The 17,387-nt window shown below is 39.4% G+C and overlaps 1 protein-coding gene across 1 annotated transcript in view; it reads right to left on the reverse strand.

Annotated features, from left to right (window-relative positions):
- The window catches only part of gabbr2 (gamma-aminobutyric acid (GABA) B receptor, 2), a 142,529-nt gene that overhangs the window by 56,899 nt on the left and 68,243 nt on the right, over window positions 1-17,387 (reverse strand). The window contains exons 3-6 of the mRNA XM_026300632.1: window positions 12,029-12,199; window positions 5,952-6,053; window positions 892-957; window positions 208-396 (exon numbers count right to left, since the gene is read on the reverse strand). Of these exons, the coding sequence (XP_026156417.1) occupies window positions 208-396; window positions 892-957; window positions 5,952-6,053; window positions 12,029-12,199 (528 nt within the window). The remainder of the gene's footprint in view (window positions 1-207; window positions 397-891; window positions 958-5,951; window positions 6,054-12,028; window positions 12,200-17,387) is intronic.

Consider the following 17,387-nt stretch of genomic DNA (forward strand, 5'->3'; position numbering starts at 1 on the left):
GCAATCACACAAAAACAAAGGGTAAGGGCTGTATTTTGAGAACATCCGGCTGCCACACACTCTTTAATAAAATACCATTATTGAAGTACTGTAGATTTTTCTCACTTATTCTAATTAAATGTTGACTTCAAGTGTCCTGTCACATTAAATGACTTGTTAACAAATTGTACACTCTGCAACAGCGGCACAACAGTGGGTGTCACTCACCCTGCCAGAGATGCCCTTAATCTGCCGAGCGCTGAGCGGCTCAAAGTCCACACTGATGTATCCCTCCATGGCTGTGAGTAGCTTCTTGGTGGTGCAGTTGGTGCTGTTGGCCTGCTCCCACCAGTTGCCCTGGTACCACCCAGGGATAATCCACTGGTATTTACTGCCGAACATGTTCAGGTTATACGCCTAAGAGGTTGAAGAAATGTAACAGCAGAGAGACAGTATAAAAAATATCAATAACTAATGTGAAATTATTCTGACGTGAACTGCGGTCTTTTATAATAGCTTGGGGTCTAATGCTAACTGAGCTTGGAAAAAATCTTGTCAAATCTTGAACTGAGCCCCAAGGGTAAAATATAAAATGAGACCAAACCATTTACATGCAAAGACCAAATTACAAGACACCAAACAGTTAAATGACAAATTTAGCTAGGCCTGTTTCTAACTGGGCAAAATTTGTTCCTGTCAGCTTTGGACATAAATGTCACACTCTATTAAACGTTTACAGGTTTGGATTACATAGTCATAGAAGTCCAGTACGTCATGTTCCAATCTTGTGTTCAAAGCAGCACTGCACCAACCATATTTCAAACAAAAGTGGTATAAATTGGTTGGACACTAAGCACTGAGAAGACTGATATCTAAATATTCAGTCATAATGGGTGAAGATTGAGGACTTACACAGCAGAAGACCTTGGAGGCCAGGTTCTCATCAAACTGGCCAATGATGATTCTCACATCATTGTCCTGAAAAGAGAAAGAATAAACATTGTGACTTAAATGACAAATAGTCCTTGTATGCACAATATGTAGTATGTAATAACAATGAACCTCTAAACTGTGAAATATGTTTGACATGAAATGGCATTATTATATTGCATGACTGTCACCGTACAGTGCCATGTTCATAACATTGTGTGCAAGGCTGTATTGAGACTTTGTGAGGCCCGTGGAGCTACAGTAACTTTGCAGTACGTCTTAGACATTTCTATCAAAGACAGTCGTTATCTGGGAACTGTACTCACTGCAGCCATTAGGAAAAAAGTATATCTGTGATAGGATCACTTTCCACGTTTGTGATGCCTTCACCACATCACACTTTATTAACAAATGGACACAGAATCCCCATTTTGTGTGTACTGTGTTTTCTTCAGTATGTCTACCTCATCAGCAGCTACAAAGTAGGTGACAAACCAGTGGCTGAGCGGCTAGGGCAATATCAAGTCGCAAAGTGTCGATCCATAACAACAGAGACATTAGTGTCAACAGGCAGAATTGCCATCCTTGCCAACCAGGCTGTAGAGCACACATTTACATGGAGATTCAGAGCACAGAGGCTGCTGATTGACTCTGTAAATAATTCAGATAGCCCAGGTGGACGTGCAGCAGGTTTCACGGTGGAGAAAAAAGATCAGTCTCTGGGGCCAAGAGTCTGTCATTTAGTGTGCAAATACATGTATAGTAGAAACACAAGCACAGGCCTACATGTACACACATATGCACAAAAGCAGATGATCACAAACACTCAAATACACACAAACACAAAAGTGTTTGAAAGTCTGTTATATGGCTTTTATGGATCTGGCAGTGCCCTGAGTACCAAATCTGAAGACTGGCATCATCAATATATTTCACTAAATGTAATAGAAGACCTACTATATTATTTAGTTTTTTGTCAACAACAGTCATCTTGTCATATGATTCTCATTCTTTAGCAAAACATAATGCTGAATAAGTTTTCTGTAGTAATATTGCGTACTTAAATGCAACACGTAGTTCTTAGGTGTTCATGTCGGTCTCACGTGAAATAGTTGAAAAAACCTTACATTACAAAAGCAGGTTTTCGTCTTTTTTTATTTTTTTACAAAAGATAATAGTCTGGAAACATTTAACAGACTGTGGGTAGAAATGTTATGAAAAATTAAAACAAAGGCAGTTTTAAAAACATAAACAAAAAAAAAAAAAAAAAGCAAAAAGTCCTATGGTGTCCTGCTTTTATTCTGGATAATGAGAAACCATTATGAATACAGTTCATGAATTCCTCTTCCCTCAGGCAGTCTCTACCATATGTCTTGCATCCACAGATCAGGGGAGAAACCAATCATTGTCCAATTCCTTGAGGCGACTGGGCGCACAGAACTTCCCAACAATCGAACGCTGTAGTTGTTCCTCTGAGTAGACTGGATATGTTGGACTGATTAGATAGATATGTTAGGTAGATTCAGAGAAACAAATACTGTAGATGCTAATGCACCATCTGCCCTTAAGTTCTAAAGCCGCAGATGACTTCCATTGCAAACCATCTATGAAGGCTCTTGCTCATGGAACAAATACACACACACACACACTAAAGAGGATGAAAGGTTTTAGAAAGCTGAGCAGCTCAATCAGAAGGTTTTCTGGTGGTTTTCCAGAGCCAAAAAGCATGCTGGGACATTTAAAGGGTCTTTTGTATAAAGCCGTGAGTGTTTTTCTGCTGCTCTGCCACAGTCACAATGTGTATGAGTGTCCATGTGCAAGAAGGGTAGGTAGTCCAGACTCCAAACTTTTTTGGGTTGCACTCTTGCATTGTTTTGTCTGTGTGTGTGTGTGTGTGTGTGTGTGTGTCCTGGTCTCTATTCAATAACCCTGACCAGCCCTGGAGAAAAGGCACTTAACCTCAGTGACTCCAGCTGTAGCCAAAGACCACAGCCTCAGTATAAATTCTGACCTGCCTAGCAACATGAAATAACTGCATAGTTGCGGGCAAGGACATGAATAAATGTGTTCTGTTTGTGCACTCCAGATGGAGTGGGGCACTTCAGGGTCCCTAATTACCCTGACTGCTTGAGCTTTTATATAACTATAACAATAATTGTTCTCAAAGAGGGTAGTTTTAAGGGCAGCCTTGGCTGCTTTATCCATGACAGGGTTGTTTGGGAGTTTACAATTGTGATTTATAAGTGAAAATGGTTTGAGTAATATTGTACCTCATATGCCCAATCAGGCTCTGTTAAGGCTTATTAGGCAGGCATACACATACACGCAGATACTGTACTAATGATGGTCGTTCATGAGCTTGTGGGAAATGTGATTTGTGGACTCGGCTATGTGTTGCTTCGACCCTCTAAAGCCTTTCCCCGGTCTATTAGTGATGATTACTGTGCAGCAAGTGTGCAGGCATGATCAAATACATACACTTGCAGGACACATCTGTGTGTGTTTGATCACTAATAGGTGAACATTAAATGTATACAGACTGTTATCTGACATTATTATTTGATGTAGGCTGCTGCTTTCAATAAAGAATTGATTAAAAAAAAAAAAATCCCTAAAATTGTCTGCACCCAAACATTAAGCATTCCTGACCTGGACACTAAACTCACAATAAAGAACTAACTCAGAAACAGTTCAAAAACTGTTGGAGTCTCAGACCTAGATGTGGTGTGGATTGAGGATATCTGAGGGTTTAGTGTGCACAGTGTAAGAATCTTGCTGCAACTCGGTGCTATTTGGGGATTTGAAACAGCAGAGGTGCTTCATCAATTTGAAAAGAGAGCCAGCAAACAACTGCAGTCCATGAGAACAGCACAAACCACTATGACGACGAATGAATCAATGAGTTTTTCCATATTACGCTGACAAACATATCCAGGAAAATATCCAGTTTTCTTAGCTGATTGTGTGTGTCTGTGGGACTACAAGACACAGGTGCATGCAAATCATTGTGCAGTAAAAAGAATAGGCCATTATATCATACCTACTGTATATGTTAAACAATTCTATTAATTACAGTTACTGAGAGGCTGTGTATGTATTCCTCTAGACATTGATGTATTTATGTGATACAGTGGTGAAGAGTGGTGCACTGATGAGCAATCATATAACAAACCTGCTTTTCTATAGGTGGTGTCACAGATAAATTCACCACCCATGCGGAGAGCTGAAATAGCTGCTTTTTAAATACTCTGCTAACTAAATGAAGGGAACTGAATTTCATTTACGATTGATGGAGAGCTGCCCAGCGACACGCTGCTGTATCTGTGAGGCAAAACGTGTTTTAAAAGAACTGAAACATTCCCTGCTGTGCCACATCTAGAGGCAAGGGATCTGAATGTATAATAAATAATTAAATCACAATAAATAATAAAGGGTTCTGGTCTTAATTTAGATTTCAGGACATATTTTCTCATGTGGGTCACTCAATGCAAGCTCCCTAAATTACATCACAAAAATGATAAAAAAAGGCGTCTATAAAATGCACAGTATTGTAGTTAGTTAAGTGTTGAAATTGAAGTATAAACTCCTTAAGACTGGAAGGTTGATTGTAGGAGTGTGTGCATTTGTCTGCCATTGCTTTCTGATGTTCTGCCAGTCTGTGCAGTACCAAATGGGGAACTTGGACCAGAGGACAAAAGATAAAGATGAAAAAAGTAGAAAGCAACAAAGAAATGTAGAAGGCTGCTTCAACACCGTGTTGCAAAGATTCCTTTACTTTTTGAATAATCCAGCTAGAATTTCACAAATGTGAGTTCTATTTGTGGATCACACAGTGACGCCATGGCCCCCTTATGCCTTCCCCTCCGCACACACACACACACACACACACACACAATCAAACATAGAACAAAAAAACCAAAAAAAAAGACCAGCTGTCACAACGAAATCTGTGTCACCAGCTACCTCATCATATTACGTCGCTGACGAGGAGACAGCAAACTGCTGCTGCGAGATGAGCAGGAAATCAGACCCCTCCGCCCCCCACAACCACCGCCCCCACATCCACACATCCTGAAAAGCTTTTGAGGCGACATTGTGATTTGCATATTTGCAGTTGATCGAGGAAGGATGGTGTCAGCTTAAAATGTCAGGCCTCAACATGCAGAGTTACACATGAATTTTAGGAAAGACAGCCCATCTTCCTTTACCTTGTCTGTCCCTGTCTCATCACCTCACTGTTCTTTCAACCTGCTCCATCTTGCAAACATCTTCCAGTCACATTCAGACCTCGCTATTTCTCCTCCTCTGCTCTCTTCACTTCCATCATATCTTCTCTCACCGTGCCATCTACTCCACTTCCTATGTAAAAATTCAACTTGCACCTTGTACTTTACCAGTTAAATTTAGCACCTACTAGTTCACATGTTTCCATTGGCAACGTGTTCTACTATCTACTGCTGCATATTGCCCATGTAGTCACGTCTGATCAATTATGTGTTGCATATTAAAGCCAGGAGTAAATAGTGTAAAGATGCATAGGTCAGAATTCTGTATATTGGACTACGAATAGTCTTATTGGATTCTGTCCCTGGTGACCTGTCCAGGGTGTACCCCTGCCTTTCACCCAAAGAGAGCTAGGATAGGCTCCAGCAGATCCCTGTGACCCTGGTTAGGAATAATCGGGTATAGATAATGGGTGGATGAATGAATGGGTTCTGTCTCATCTCATTTGAGTGAAGAGGAGATAAAATAAGAAAACCTGTGTGTTACTGTAAATGCCCCTCAAACCTCCATTTACTATTTAGAGCAGGTCATCACTATACACCCACCACCTGCCATTATAGTGTCCTTATTAGGGCTCAGCTAGTCTCACTGAGGACTGCATCGCTCTGCCTCATACACAGATACAGTATTACAAACAATACATTTAAAACTTGCAGCACTAAAATCAATAGAACCCAAGTCATTTGGTGAATCTGAGAATTATCTGAATAACACACACCCTTAATCAAACTGTAAAGTGCACTGGCTGGATCACTTACCTTGAGCTTCTTGACATTGACACAGGGGTCGTTGGAGAAACTTTCTGTATCTGCGATCTGAATGTCTGCTTTCTCCAGCTCATTAGTCAGGTCATTCCTCACCTGAGAGCACAGGAGAAGAGAGAAAGAAAGAGAAAGCACATGACCATGGTTGGGTAATTTGCAATGTGGTATGTTCCTTTTTCCAACCTTTTTATATTTATCATCCAATCCATTGGATTTTCCTGGCAAGACTCTGGCTGCACACGTCTCTTTCCCGTAGAACTATTGAGACCCTTGAAATCCTATCTATTCTTCTTTCAATCTGCACAGACTGAGCTGTGCTGATTTAAGTCAGTGGCTTAAGATTAAAAGTTACAACTGGCAGTGTTCACTAGTGGGAAAACTTCTTGGTTGAGATCTGCTGGCTTAAATGAAATCCTCCTATAACCTTTAAATTTAATTAGCATCATTTTGTGAAAACATATAATGTTTTCAATACACATGTTCATGTTAATTACTACATATAGTGTTGCATGCTTTAAATGGCATTTCCAGCAAATTTACAAATCTTTACAAACATTTGTATGCAACTTATATATAAGAGTGTACTGCATATATTGCTACTATATAAAGAGACATTAGATATAATGTTCTGAGTCTGTCTCCATTTCACCATAAATTGTTGATGAAAAGACAGAGAGACAAGCAGGTTGACAATTTAGCATGACTGACCTATACCAGCTGCATAAAACATCAAAACCATCATCATTCTAATTTGACTCACTGTATTTACAATACCCAGTGTGCATTTGTCACAGTGATTTGCATTTTTTGTTTCCACACAGTAACACAAATGTCTGCTATAAATGATCTCAACCTGTTTTCCAGGCCTGACGCATGTGGAGTAGTATAAATGTATCTGCAGCAGCTGTATGACTTTTTTGATGCAGTGGTTCACAGGAATGGTGAGTAATGGAATCTGAGAAGGAGAAGAAGAATGGAGAGGGTAACCCACCATGATGGCAAGCTTGAGGTGGTTTATCATACTACGTCTCACGCTTTCTCCCCCTCAGAAACACACTATGACTCCCTGCGGCTTTGCTGCTGTACGCTACAATTTAAGACAAGGCTTTTTCACAAAAGACATTTTGACTTGTCATTGCTAAGTTGAAGTAAAAATGTCTGCTGTGAGTAAGACCTACAGTGCATTTTGCAGTACATGCTGAGGTTTACTGTTGACAGCTCCTCTTCTTTGGCCAGATTTGTCAGATGTCCTTGGCCACGGGCCATGCCCTGTAGCATTCAGCCCCTCCATCGTCACCAGAGATTTTGGCATGGGGGGCATGTTGAGACATCAGAGGGTGCGCTTTCTGAAATGAGCACGCCAAGCTCATTTGGCAGACACAACAGAGACAGCAACTAACAGATGAAGGCCCCGTGTGCCCTATATTTGTCTGAGCAATGCATTTGTGCCATTACCATACTTATGTATCCTTTATTGCTTCAAATACATATTGATTACACCCTGGGCAATAAATGGAACACACACACTCACTTTCACGCATGGAAACACATTGTTACTTAAAGTGATACTCCACCCTGAGTCTGCAGTCTGTTTGGATTGAATGGGGCTCCGACACATTTACAGATTCCTTACTAACAGAGAATGGAGGGTTGGGCCAGCTTGAATACATATTATGTATAATGACATGTTGTCATGACAGAGAAAAGGCATCATAACACCCATAGAAAGTTTTCAAAACCTTCCTACACCATATGCTTCAAGCAGAGTCTTATATGCTGTAGTCATTGAAGGCAACCCTGTCACAGGTAAATGGCAGAAACACAGATTATTCTAAAGGAGTTTTACAATGTTCATATATTAATGCTGATTGTGTGCTGTTAAAATGTACAGCTGTTAGAATCAGCTGCTAATTCAAACTGACCAAAGCGTTATTTTATGTCAGACCTCTAAACTGTTCCCTTCGAAGCGAGTGTTTGAGTGTTTCTTACAGAGGATGGATTTGAGCATCACTTCATTTATAGCTACAGCAGCTATACACCCAAGGTTATAAAACTACAACTACTAACACAATCATCATTAGTGCAGTTATATTTGCTATCGCTGTTAAGATTATTAAAACAACTAATTTCTGTAATCAGATAGATGACTGTTGATAATCAGTGCAACAAAAAAAAAAAAAAAAAAAAAAAAAATCAATGAGTCTGAAGAGCCTAAGCTTTATTTCCCTTATGTCTCTAAATGTCTACTGTCATAATCGCCTCCTCTTCTTGTACCCTGGAGGGAGCTCTAAATCACTCTGTATATCACTCACTCCTGTACAAACATTCCCTCCAATGAACTGCTTGCTGAGCTGAAACAACAGGGAGGCCAGAGTGGATCAATACAACCAGGTTTTGCTCTTGAGGAACAATTGGCTTGGTGGTCTGGACAAGGTATAGTGTCCTGTTGTGTTAAGCGCTGATCTAAAAGGCCTGGCTGCTGCAGTGCAGTGCTAAATGAAAACTAGCTTCAACGAGAGGAAACAGCAGCTGGTTAGCTGGTGTTTGTAGAGGTGTGCTGGAGCAAACACACAGGCGGGAAGAACAACATGCAACAGTGAAATGCAGACAAGACGTACGGAGATGCCAAATTTGTGTTGTACAGCAGCGCACGCAAATGTATACTATACAACAACACAGTCATTCACCTCTTGGATGAAAGCCCTTGTCACAAGAGGATGTTTTCTTTTTTTTTTTTGGTTTGGTTTCGTGTTTCGTGAGATGAAAAAGACAAATACATCTGTGCTGTGCTGGACTGAGCGTGTTGGAGCGAGAGATAGATCGAGGGAATGGGGACAGATGGACTGATGGACGCTGGGAGGGGAAAAGTGAACAGCTTTACTGCATAACAGCATCCACCATTGTCTGGGGCAGCCTGGGAATCCCCAGCAGCAAACCCAGGAGCAGCAAATCTCAGTATGCATGCACATATACATGCACATGCAAACATACAAGTACACACTTAGGTTGTGGAAGTTTTTATACTTGTCAATTATATATATATATTGTAGTTTGTACATTGCTCTATGAACAGTTATCAAAAATGCTTTACTATTGTGTCATATTGGACAAAATAAAGCACCGAGAAAGGGTAAAATAAATGACTCAAAAAATAATGAATACCAAAATTATGAATAATTCTGCAAATTAGTTTTCTTAGCATTAAACCTCAGTAATCCCATTTTTAAGCATGATCTCAAAATAAGTGTTTGTACTGACCTTCATTCAGAGCCACTGTACTTTCCAAACTTTAATGCAACCGCAGCAAACCAATTACACGTGTACCAAATATAAATCACACCCTTCAGGCAATTGTAGAAATACTAAAGTGAGTACCCTGATGCAGACTAAGTGAGTAGCTTTTGATGATTCAGATGATACCAGTATGACACTGTGAGGCCAACACACTGCAGTGGTCTAACCTCAAATCATTAAAACATCATTTCCAGGCACATTCACAGCATGAAGCCCCTTTGCACTGACAGCTGCGACTGCATGTGTGTATGTCTATTAGTGTCAAACATATCATAGCATTAGCAGTGCTTTTTATCATTTTAGATATCTGAGCTTTGTGCATGTGCACGTATGCTTTTATAATGCATCTGCGTGGACCATCTGTAGATTTACAAAGAGAGGAAAAAATGGTATGGAATTTAATTTTTACTAATGTGTGTGATGGCTCCTCGAATACATCTCTCTCACACACGGTGTGCTACTTTGCTACACAAATCACCATGCAAATCCCAGAGTTCAGACTATAATGCCAGTCATGTGCTTATACAAACTAGCGTGACAAATGGTTGCGCCACAGCCTGATGACAAGCTCTCCACTGGCTTCTCTAATGGCCCTACATGCCCTGTACAATGGCATGAATGAGTCATTCTTAAGAGGAATTTATACAACATTACATGGTTATTTGTAACGAACATCAGCTGATGGGCTACAGAAAAAAAAAGTAAAATATACAAACCAACATAACAACCGAGCAATCTTTAGATTTAAAGCAGGATTAGTGTAAAATGAAAAGAAAGACTTGCATGTTGAGGGAGGAACTTCCGCTAGATTTGTCAGTGGTCATAGTGTAATTAAACACTTCAGCTCAGTGGGTTCCAGGCAGAGGGCAGAGTCCTAATCCTGTACTCAGTCAGGTCTGTTATCCAACTGACTGATGATAGCTGCTGTGTTCCTGGGTACGGCCTGTTTGGCAATCTCAGTAATGTTGATTATGTGTCTGTGGATGTGTGTATGTATGTGTGTGTATTAACACACATTTTCATCCTAGCAAATACCCAGTCTTCACTCATTGTCATAATCTACAATAAACCACCAATCCTCCATTACTGGAACATCAGTGTCCATCCCTCTGTGTATGTGTCTATATGTTTGTTTCAATAGTGCCTATAAATAGAAGTGACAAGCTTGCTTTAGCTTACAGGTTACAGTCCCAGGGGACGCCATACTGTACAGTATGTGTGTGTGTGTGTGTGTGTGTGTGTGCTGTGCATGCCACTGACTGAATCCTTAACAAGCGTTGCATAACATTAACCTTGTGAGCAGTCTCCCTGGGAAACAGCACTGCGGATCAGTAAGGATAGAGAGAGTACACCAGGGAAAGAAAAAGAGATTTAGAGGTGGTGGTGATGACAACGCTGTCAATAGTATACTCGTTCCTGACCTCTTCATAATTGTCATTTCAAACGCAACATATGTTTGATTATTATATATTTGTTTTATTATTTTTTTAACATACCACTAAGTAAAATGAGCACATCCATGAATACCGGTTAATGTTGGACAACACACCACCCACGAATGGAACCTGCATGTGAAGGTAACCAAGAGACTCATAACGCATTTAATTGCTACTTTATTTGTCTATGCTTTAGTGGCATTCAAACATTTACTGCTCCTTGTGTCATTCAACATTTGTCTCACTACATGCTGCCATAAGTTCCGGATGCACAAAAAAAAAAAAAAATAGTATGCTGTGAACCTGACAGACGATTGTATGAATCATGAAATATGGGAAGTGATGCTTGCATATTTGTAAATTAGGATTAGAGCCCAATCTTGTGGCAGGTTGATTGAATCGGGCTGTCCGTCTTCCTGCTGTCCTAAGCCCCTTGGCGCTTCCAGGAGGGGAGAGATAAAGGGATTTGGGCTCTCTTAGATTTGCAATGAAACTTTTTATACTTTTTTCATTGGTTTTAATGCATTACTGAAGACATGAAACATTGTAAGCGATAGTATTAAGTTCCAGTTTTAGTTTCAGTATTTCCTAAGAATCCAACATGGAGTTTCACGTAGGTGGAAAAATGTTAATTCAGTCAACTAGTGGAGAAGCGGTTGAATTTAACTGATTGCAACCTACTCAACTTCTTTTGGCATCATCTGAATGATAATTGTAAAAAATGATCAATCATTGTTTGGTACATTTACTACTCCCAGTGACTACATCTGTAGAGTATATGACAAAGAAATCCCCCATAATGAAAATGCAGTCAGTGTTTTATGATAGTGAGATGTTAACCTTCACCTTCCGATCAGCACGGAGCTATGGGGTTGGCAAGTCTGGAATGAATATAGCTGCACTGACTTTATGAACTCCTGTGCAAAACAAAAAAACTGTAAACGGTGCTGTTTTAGCACAGAGTTGTAAATAACCGTCCACTGAACATGGTTCACTGGTGGACCTTTTTGTGGCTGAGCTGATAAATTCAAGCTGCCTTAATAAATATGTACAGTACATGTCCACCGGCCACTGTGGGATTAAAACCTACAGCTACAGATATATCTGTTATTTACTTAACTCACTTAAATTATAAACAGTTTTATGTGCAATAAAGGAAAGCAGAGAGAAACAAACATACACCTACTGCAATTCATCAAATCCACACTCACTTCTTTAATTTTAAGGTTAAACTATTCAAATATTAAATTGCCATTAAAAATTAAAAATAACTGACTGGCTGTTTCAAACCAACAATGAGGATAATAATATAGTGTCTTCAAGGAATGAACAAGAACTGACCTCTGAGAACCTCTGAACATCTTGTGTAAGTGTCCCCACACGACTCCAGTTGTAGTAGTTGAGGAACTTTACTACAGCAGGGTTCACAGCGTTGTCTGAGGGGACAGTGCGAAAGAAGTTGGGGTACTTTTTCTTGTCTGCCAGGACTGGGGTTGTAGCTGCAAAGGACAGCTGTAAAGAAGAAAAGAAGGAAAAACACATTGAGCACTCACTATAACAGTCATACTGTAAACGATTCTGGCAACAAACTGTCAGATTAACTTGGTTTCACTTGGACCATTAGTACAGTAGGTGTGTTAAGTACTACACCCCTGATGACAGATGCCCTTGCTTTGGTCAGTGGCCTTTGTCATTTCAGGATTTTAAGCCACGGCAGTGCAGCCATGACCAGCGTGAACACATTCTCATTCATAGTCTAAGGAAGTGAACAAACAATCATTTTCAAATTACTTCAAATGTCAGCAAAACAGCACCTTTAAAATGTAGCTGTAAATAGCTCTGTAAATATTGGGTGGAATTGATGACCCCTGTATCCCTGAACCTTCAATCTGTCTCTACACTGTGCCTGTATGTGTGTGTGCGTGCGTGCGTGTGTGCGTGTATGTGTGCGTGTATGTGTGCCTTATTAGCTTAATGAGGTATAAGCAAGAATACACAAGTGCATCATGAAAGTCTTACAGATTGATACACACCTTAGTTGGAAACAGTTTGTGATTGGTCGCTGTACATTAAGGATCGGAGGAAAGGACGTAAGTTAAAACGTGTTTCCTTGAGTCCTCTCTCCTAGCAGTTGCTTCTTGCATCTCTTTCTTGCATCTTAGGTGGGCGGGACCAAGATGCATGAAAAGACACAAGTGAGTGAAATGTAGATGCATTTCTTAGAATTGGGATTCACCCACTGACTTACATTCCCTTCCTACAAACTCCATCTAAACAGCACTACCTGCCTAACCCTAACCTTTATTTAACCCTAACCTTTCACTAACTTCACACCAAGTCCTCGCTGTAAAATTCAGTGATTTACACGGTGGGGACCACTGAGTGTGTAAGCAGTCTTCAGTTCCCACAGTGTGAGTAATACCAGGAGCTCCCACACACACACACACACACACACACCAAAGAATGAAATGTGCTGAACTTCAAACACTGATTGCCTTTTTATATACACCTCCTATTGAGTTCAACTGCTGCAAACCAAGCAAATCTGAAGCACATCTTCTGTAAATCAACGCATGTAAAAGAAAAGTGTAACAAACTTTGAAAGACAACATTTTAAAATATTTTTTCAGAGCATCAACATGCTAATGAATTAAAAATGATGCAGCAAGCATAAACCCTCACTGAAAGCAATAAAGTTGGAAATGTCTGAGTGTGCAGCTTATACCGGTGTAGCCAAAGTAGTTACGATTTATTGAGCAATTAATATAATGCTAATATAGTGCAGAGTAATTAATATAATGCAGATACTGTATTCTCATGAAGAATGATGATAATATCCATGTTATACCAAGTGACTTGAAATTCTCGTTGGTGTTTCTCCACTGCAGAGTTGCCACATTAAAATACAGAGTATAAAGCCCTTTCTCTTAGACACACACAGACTCCATCCCCACCCGCAGTCACAATTGTCCTCCTTTCTACCCATCCCACCTTTCACTTGTCATTTCAATGCTACTCAAGTTTAGTTCTCTCGCTCTCTTCCATTTTGTAGCGCATTTTCAACAATAGGTCACAAAATTTCTCCTGAGGCAAAAATAGCTGTAATTAATTTCTGCTCTAAGACTTGAATTTGAAAGTATGCTCAATGTGACAACCAGCATGTGCCAGATTAGACCAAGATCTGCTACTTTATTGTTTAATTTAGACTTTTTATATTTTGTCTGAACGATTTCATTAATTACTGGCATCATCATAGTATTATAGCTGTAAGACTATAATTTGTGTCCTACACAAACAACCTCATAGTTATTTTACAGACACCTTTAGCAAACACCACAAAGACATTGTGAACATGTATATCTCTAGGACTAGAGGCCTGGAAGGTGCTGAATGTTTTGGCACAGAACTGAGCTAATAAAGCATCATGCTCTATTTTCAGTGTCCTATCTGTGTTAATTTAATGAGCGATATGAATCAGTGCAGGGTTAATTACATACTTTGTAGAGATTAAGCAGAACTTGTGATTCATGATAGTGATCAACACAAGGATATTATAATTCTGACTGAGACCAAGAGGTATACCAGTAGATTTCCTAAAAGTGTACTAAAGCCTTGAGGAGATCAAGCACCCTCCTAACTTTGAGGATGAATGCGATCTTCTCATTAAGTATCTATCCACTTCTAGACATCACCACCACTCATTAATCTTAGTATAATCTAAAACCTGATTTCTACTGAAAATGTACTGCGTGGCTAAAAAGAAAAAATCTGAGCAGCAGAAATATGAGAATTTTACGAGAGCATCAGAGGACTTTCAAAAGCCAAATGTCATTTTTTAGATAACACAAGTGACAGTCCCAGGATAAGATTTAAGATAGCATGACAGATATGATAGTACAGCTTTACTTGGTAGAAATACAGTAGTGGATTTTTGACTGATATGTGCGGCATTTAATATTTTCAATGAATCTTCATGAATTATGTGAATTATACTTCCAGTTACAGTTTCATTAACCTCTATGTTATCAGCAGAGCCATTTCAACAAGTCTTAACCCAATCAGTGGGAAATCCTCAGTTTGGCCCAATAAATCACCACATTTTGCACAGACCCACAGGGGTTTGTGTTCATATGTCAACAAGAAGGGCTTTTAAAACAACACATGGATTACAGCCATCAATTAAGCAGGAAGAAAGGCCTTTATCTTGCTTCTGTACCGCCGCTAAATCCAAAATCACCCACCAGGGCTTCAAGGGATCTTTCCAGCATTGCCTTAATCTCCATTTAACTAAAGCTATGTGCAAACACCCACAATGGGAGCTGCTCCTATGGATCTTTAGTAAGAGCTGAGAGACCTTCTCAAACCAAATTGATTGTATCAGTTCTCTCGCAGCTGCACTGGAAGGAGACGTTGTGATGTACAGTGAAGAAGCTCCAAAACCTCATCCTTTTTCACCCTTGGGTGTTTTGTGTTCACCTGAGTTATAGTGTTTTGTATGAGATGTTTTGGCTTTTGGCACAGTTTTATTTGTTTCATCTGTTACAACCCTACACTGAATCCCAGCAGAACTACAGACAACAAATGATTGGAGTGCAGGTGCTACAGTACTGGTCATCATTTTTGCTATCTTTTGCAAGGGCAATAACACAAATAATAAAACTCATGGGGTCATGAGCGAATGCAAGCAATGACACATTTGATAGTGCCAGTTTATGAGGTCACTTAAAGGTCAGCAATAATGCTCTGAAAAACAGAAACTAAACAATGAATAAATACCAATGATTAAATTTACCTAGCACTGTTCTGTTAGGATGTTTTGGTAATACAAATATGGAGAATTCATTTACTCATATTTTTTTTTTCTACTTGTAGTATCAGAGAAAAAGTAGTTTCAGCCAACATTGTTCATATTGGCTATGCTGATCAATTATTAAAAGTCCAATAACAAGCAACACAGCACTATAAGTAATCAATTTTTCATTTCTTTACTCTTGTAGGTAAAACTCAGTCATGCAGTAACTATTGGTTCACTGAAAAATGAGATGTGTGTAAGTGCTTCACATACCTAATATCTAATATTGTATGCAGTAATCAAACTAACAGCTGACTCAAGATCAATTCATTTGTGAATGAAAACAGAACATGGATAGCAGAAAATATTCTTTGATTATTAATGTCTAATCATAACATTAGGTAAGTGTAGCAATTTCTTTATCGGTTTCACATTAAAGTGACATCCATATATATATATATATCTATTTATATATATATATGTATATATATATATATGTGGGGACACTTAAGCTTAAGGAGGTTATTATAAGATAAAATACATGATTCTTTTTCTTGACATCTCAAAGACTGTAGGTCAATTTAAATCAGTTTCACCATAGTTTTGTGAAGACATTGTATTAAGACAGTGAAGATGACAGGGAGCTCCAATGTATTATTTAAAGAATAGGCCAGTCTTTATCTAACACTGAACAGCCTTTTTCAGAGGAACAGCCAAAAATAGTTCCATGATATCACACATCTGAGAGTAGTGGCTTATGTAAGAGCATTTTAAAGAGGGCCAGCCCAAATAGGATGGTCTTCTGTGGAGAGCTCTACACTTGTGTCAGATTCACACATGCGGTGTGCACATACACACAGATCACGCACAGGTTAAGGCACATGGATTCACACACTCTCAAACCACAGATTTCTCTGATACACACAAACTCCAGCAGTCTTCCTTTGCCGGTAGTAATTAAAACTGTGGCAATGGGCTCCAGGCAGCTTCACCCTGTTCTCTCTACAAGGTCACAAGGCTCTTGGGAATACAGCTGAGGATCTATCTGGCCCCACTGAAACAACGTTTTTGTGAAGACTTGAGGTGAATCACTGATACCATCACAGCGGTGATCTATTCAGACATTCTGTACACAGAGGCGCTTATCACATTCCATTTGAAGTGAGTACAAAAGCTTTGCTGCTTCTCAGTTTGAGCTTATTCAAAACACGATCAAACTAGTTTTATGTTTTTGCATGGACAAAAGGAGAGAGGGGCCCAGAATAGAAAAAAAGAGGTACAGAGAGACAGAATGAGACAGCAGGGTGCTGTTTACTGCTGACACATATACCAAGAATGAATAAGGGTTTGTGTATCTATTCCATAACCCTTTAATTTAAAGGGTTATAAAGTCAATAACCAACAGGTTTTTGTGGGATTTTAAGACCTGTTAATGTCAGTGGTCCAGGCTGCTGATTATGGAGCTGCACTGAGCTGATTTTAGTGACTGGGGTCTTGCTAGCAGAGCAATAGTTACACCATGTTATTCCAGATCTGGTTTGCTGAGGCTCAGATGCCACTGCCAGAGTTTCTGAATTATTCAATCTTTTCTGTGGTCAGATAATAATTCTCCCATAATTCTCTATTCTTTTCTAGTTTTGTGTTGACTACAAGTAAATATGTGCCATCTCCATTTCTCTATGTGGTATCTGATGCAATAAAATGTTTTCTACATTTACCAATTCATGGACAAACAAACTGATATTTCCATAGAGCTGCACTGTTATTGTGGCTGAAATTAGTTAAGTAAATTGACATTTCAGTTGCCAGAATCTGTAACTGCTTCTCACATGGTTGGTTATTAGTGTTCTTTGAAGTTAGATGTTGTGAGTCAGTGGAAGCGATAAAGGTGGTTTGTCTTTCTGACCA

The sequence above is a fragment of the Mastacembelus armatus genome, chromosome 11 (assembly GCF_900324485.2).
Source record: "Mastacembelus armatus chromosome 11, fMasArm1.2, whole genome shotgun sequence".
Taxonomy (NCBI): domain Eukaryota; kingdom Metazoa; phylum Chordata; class Actinopteri; order Synbranchiformes; family Mastacembelidae; genus Mastacembelus; species Mastacembelus armatus.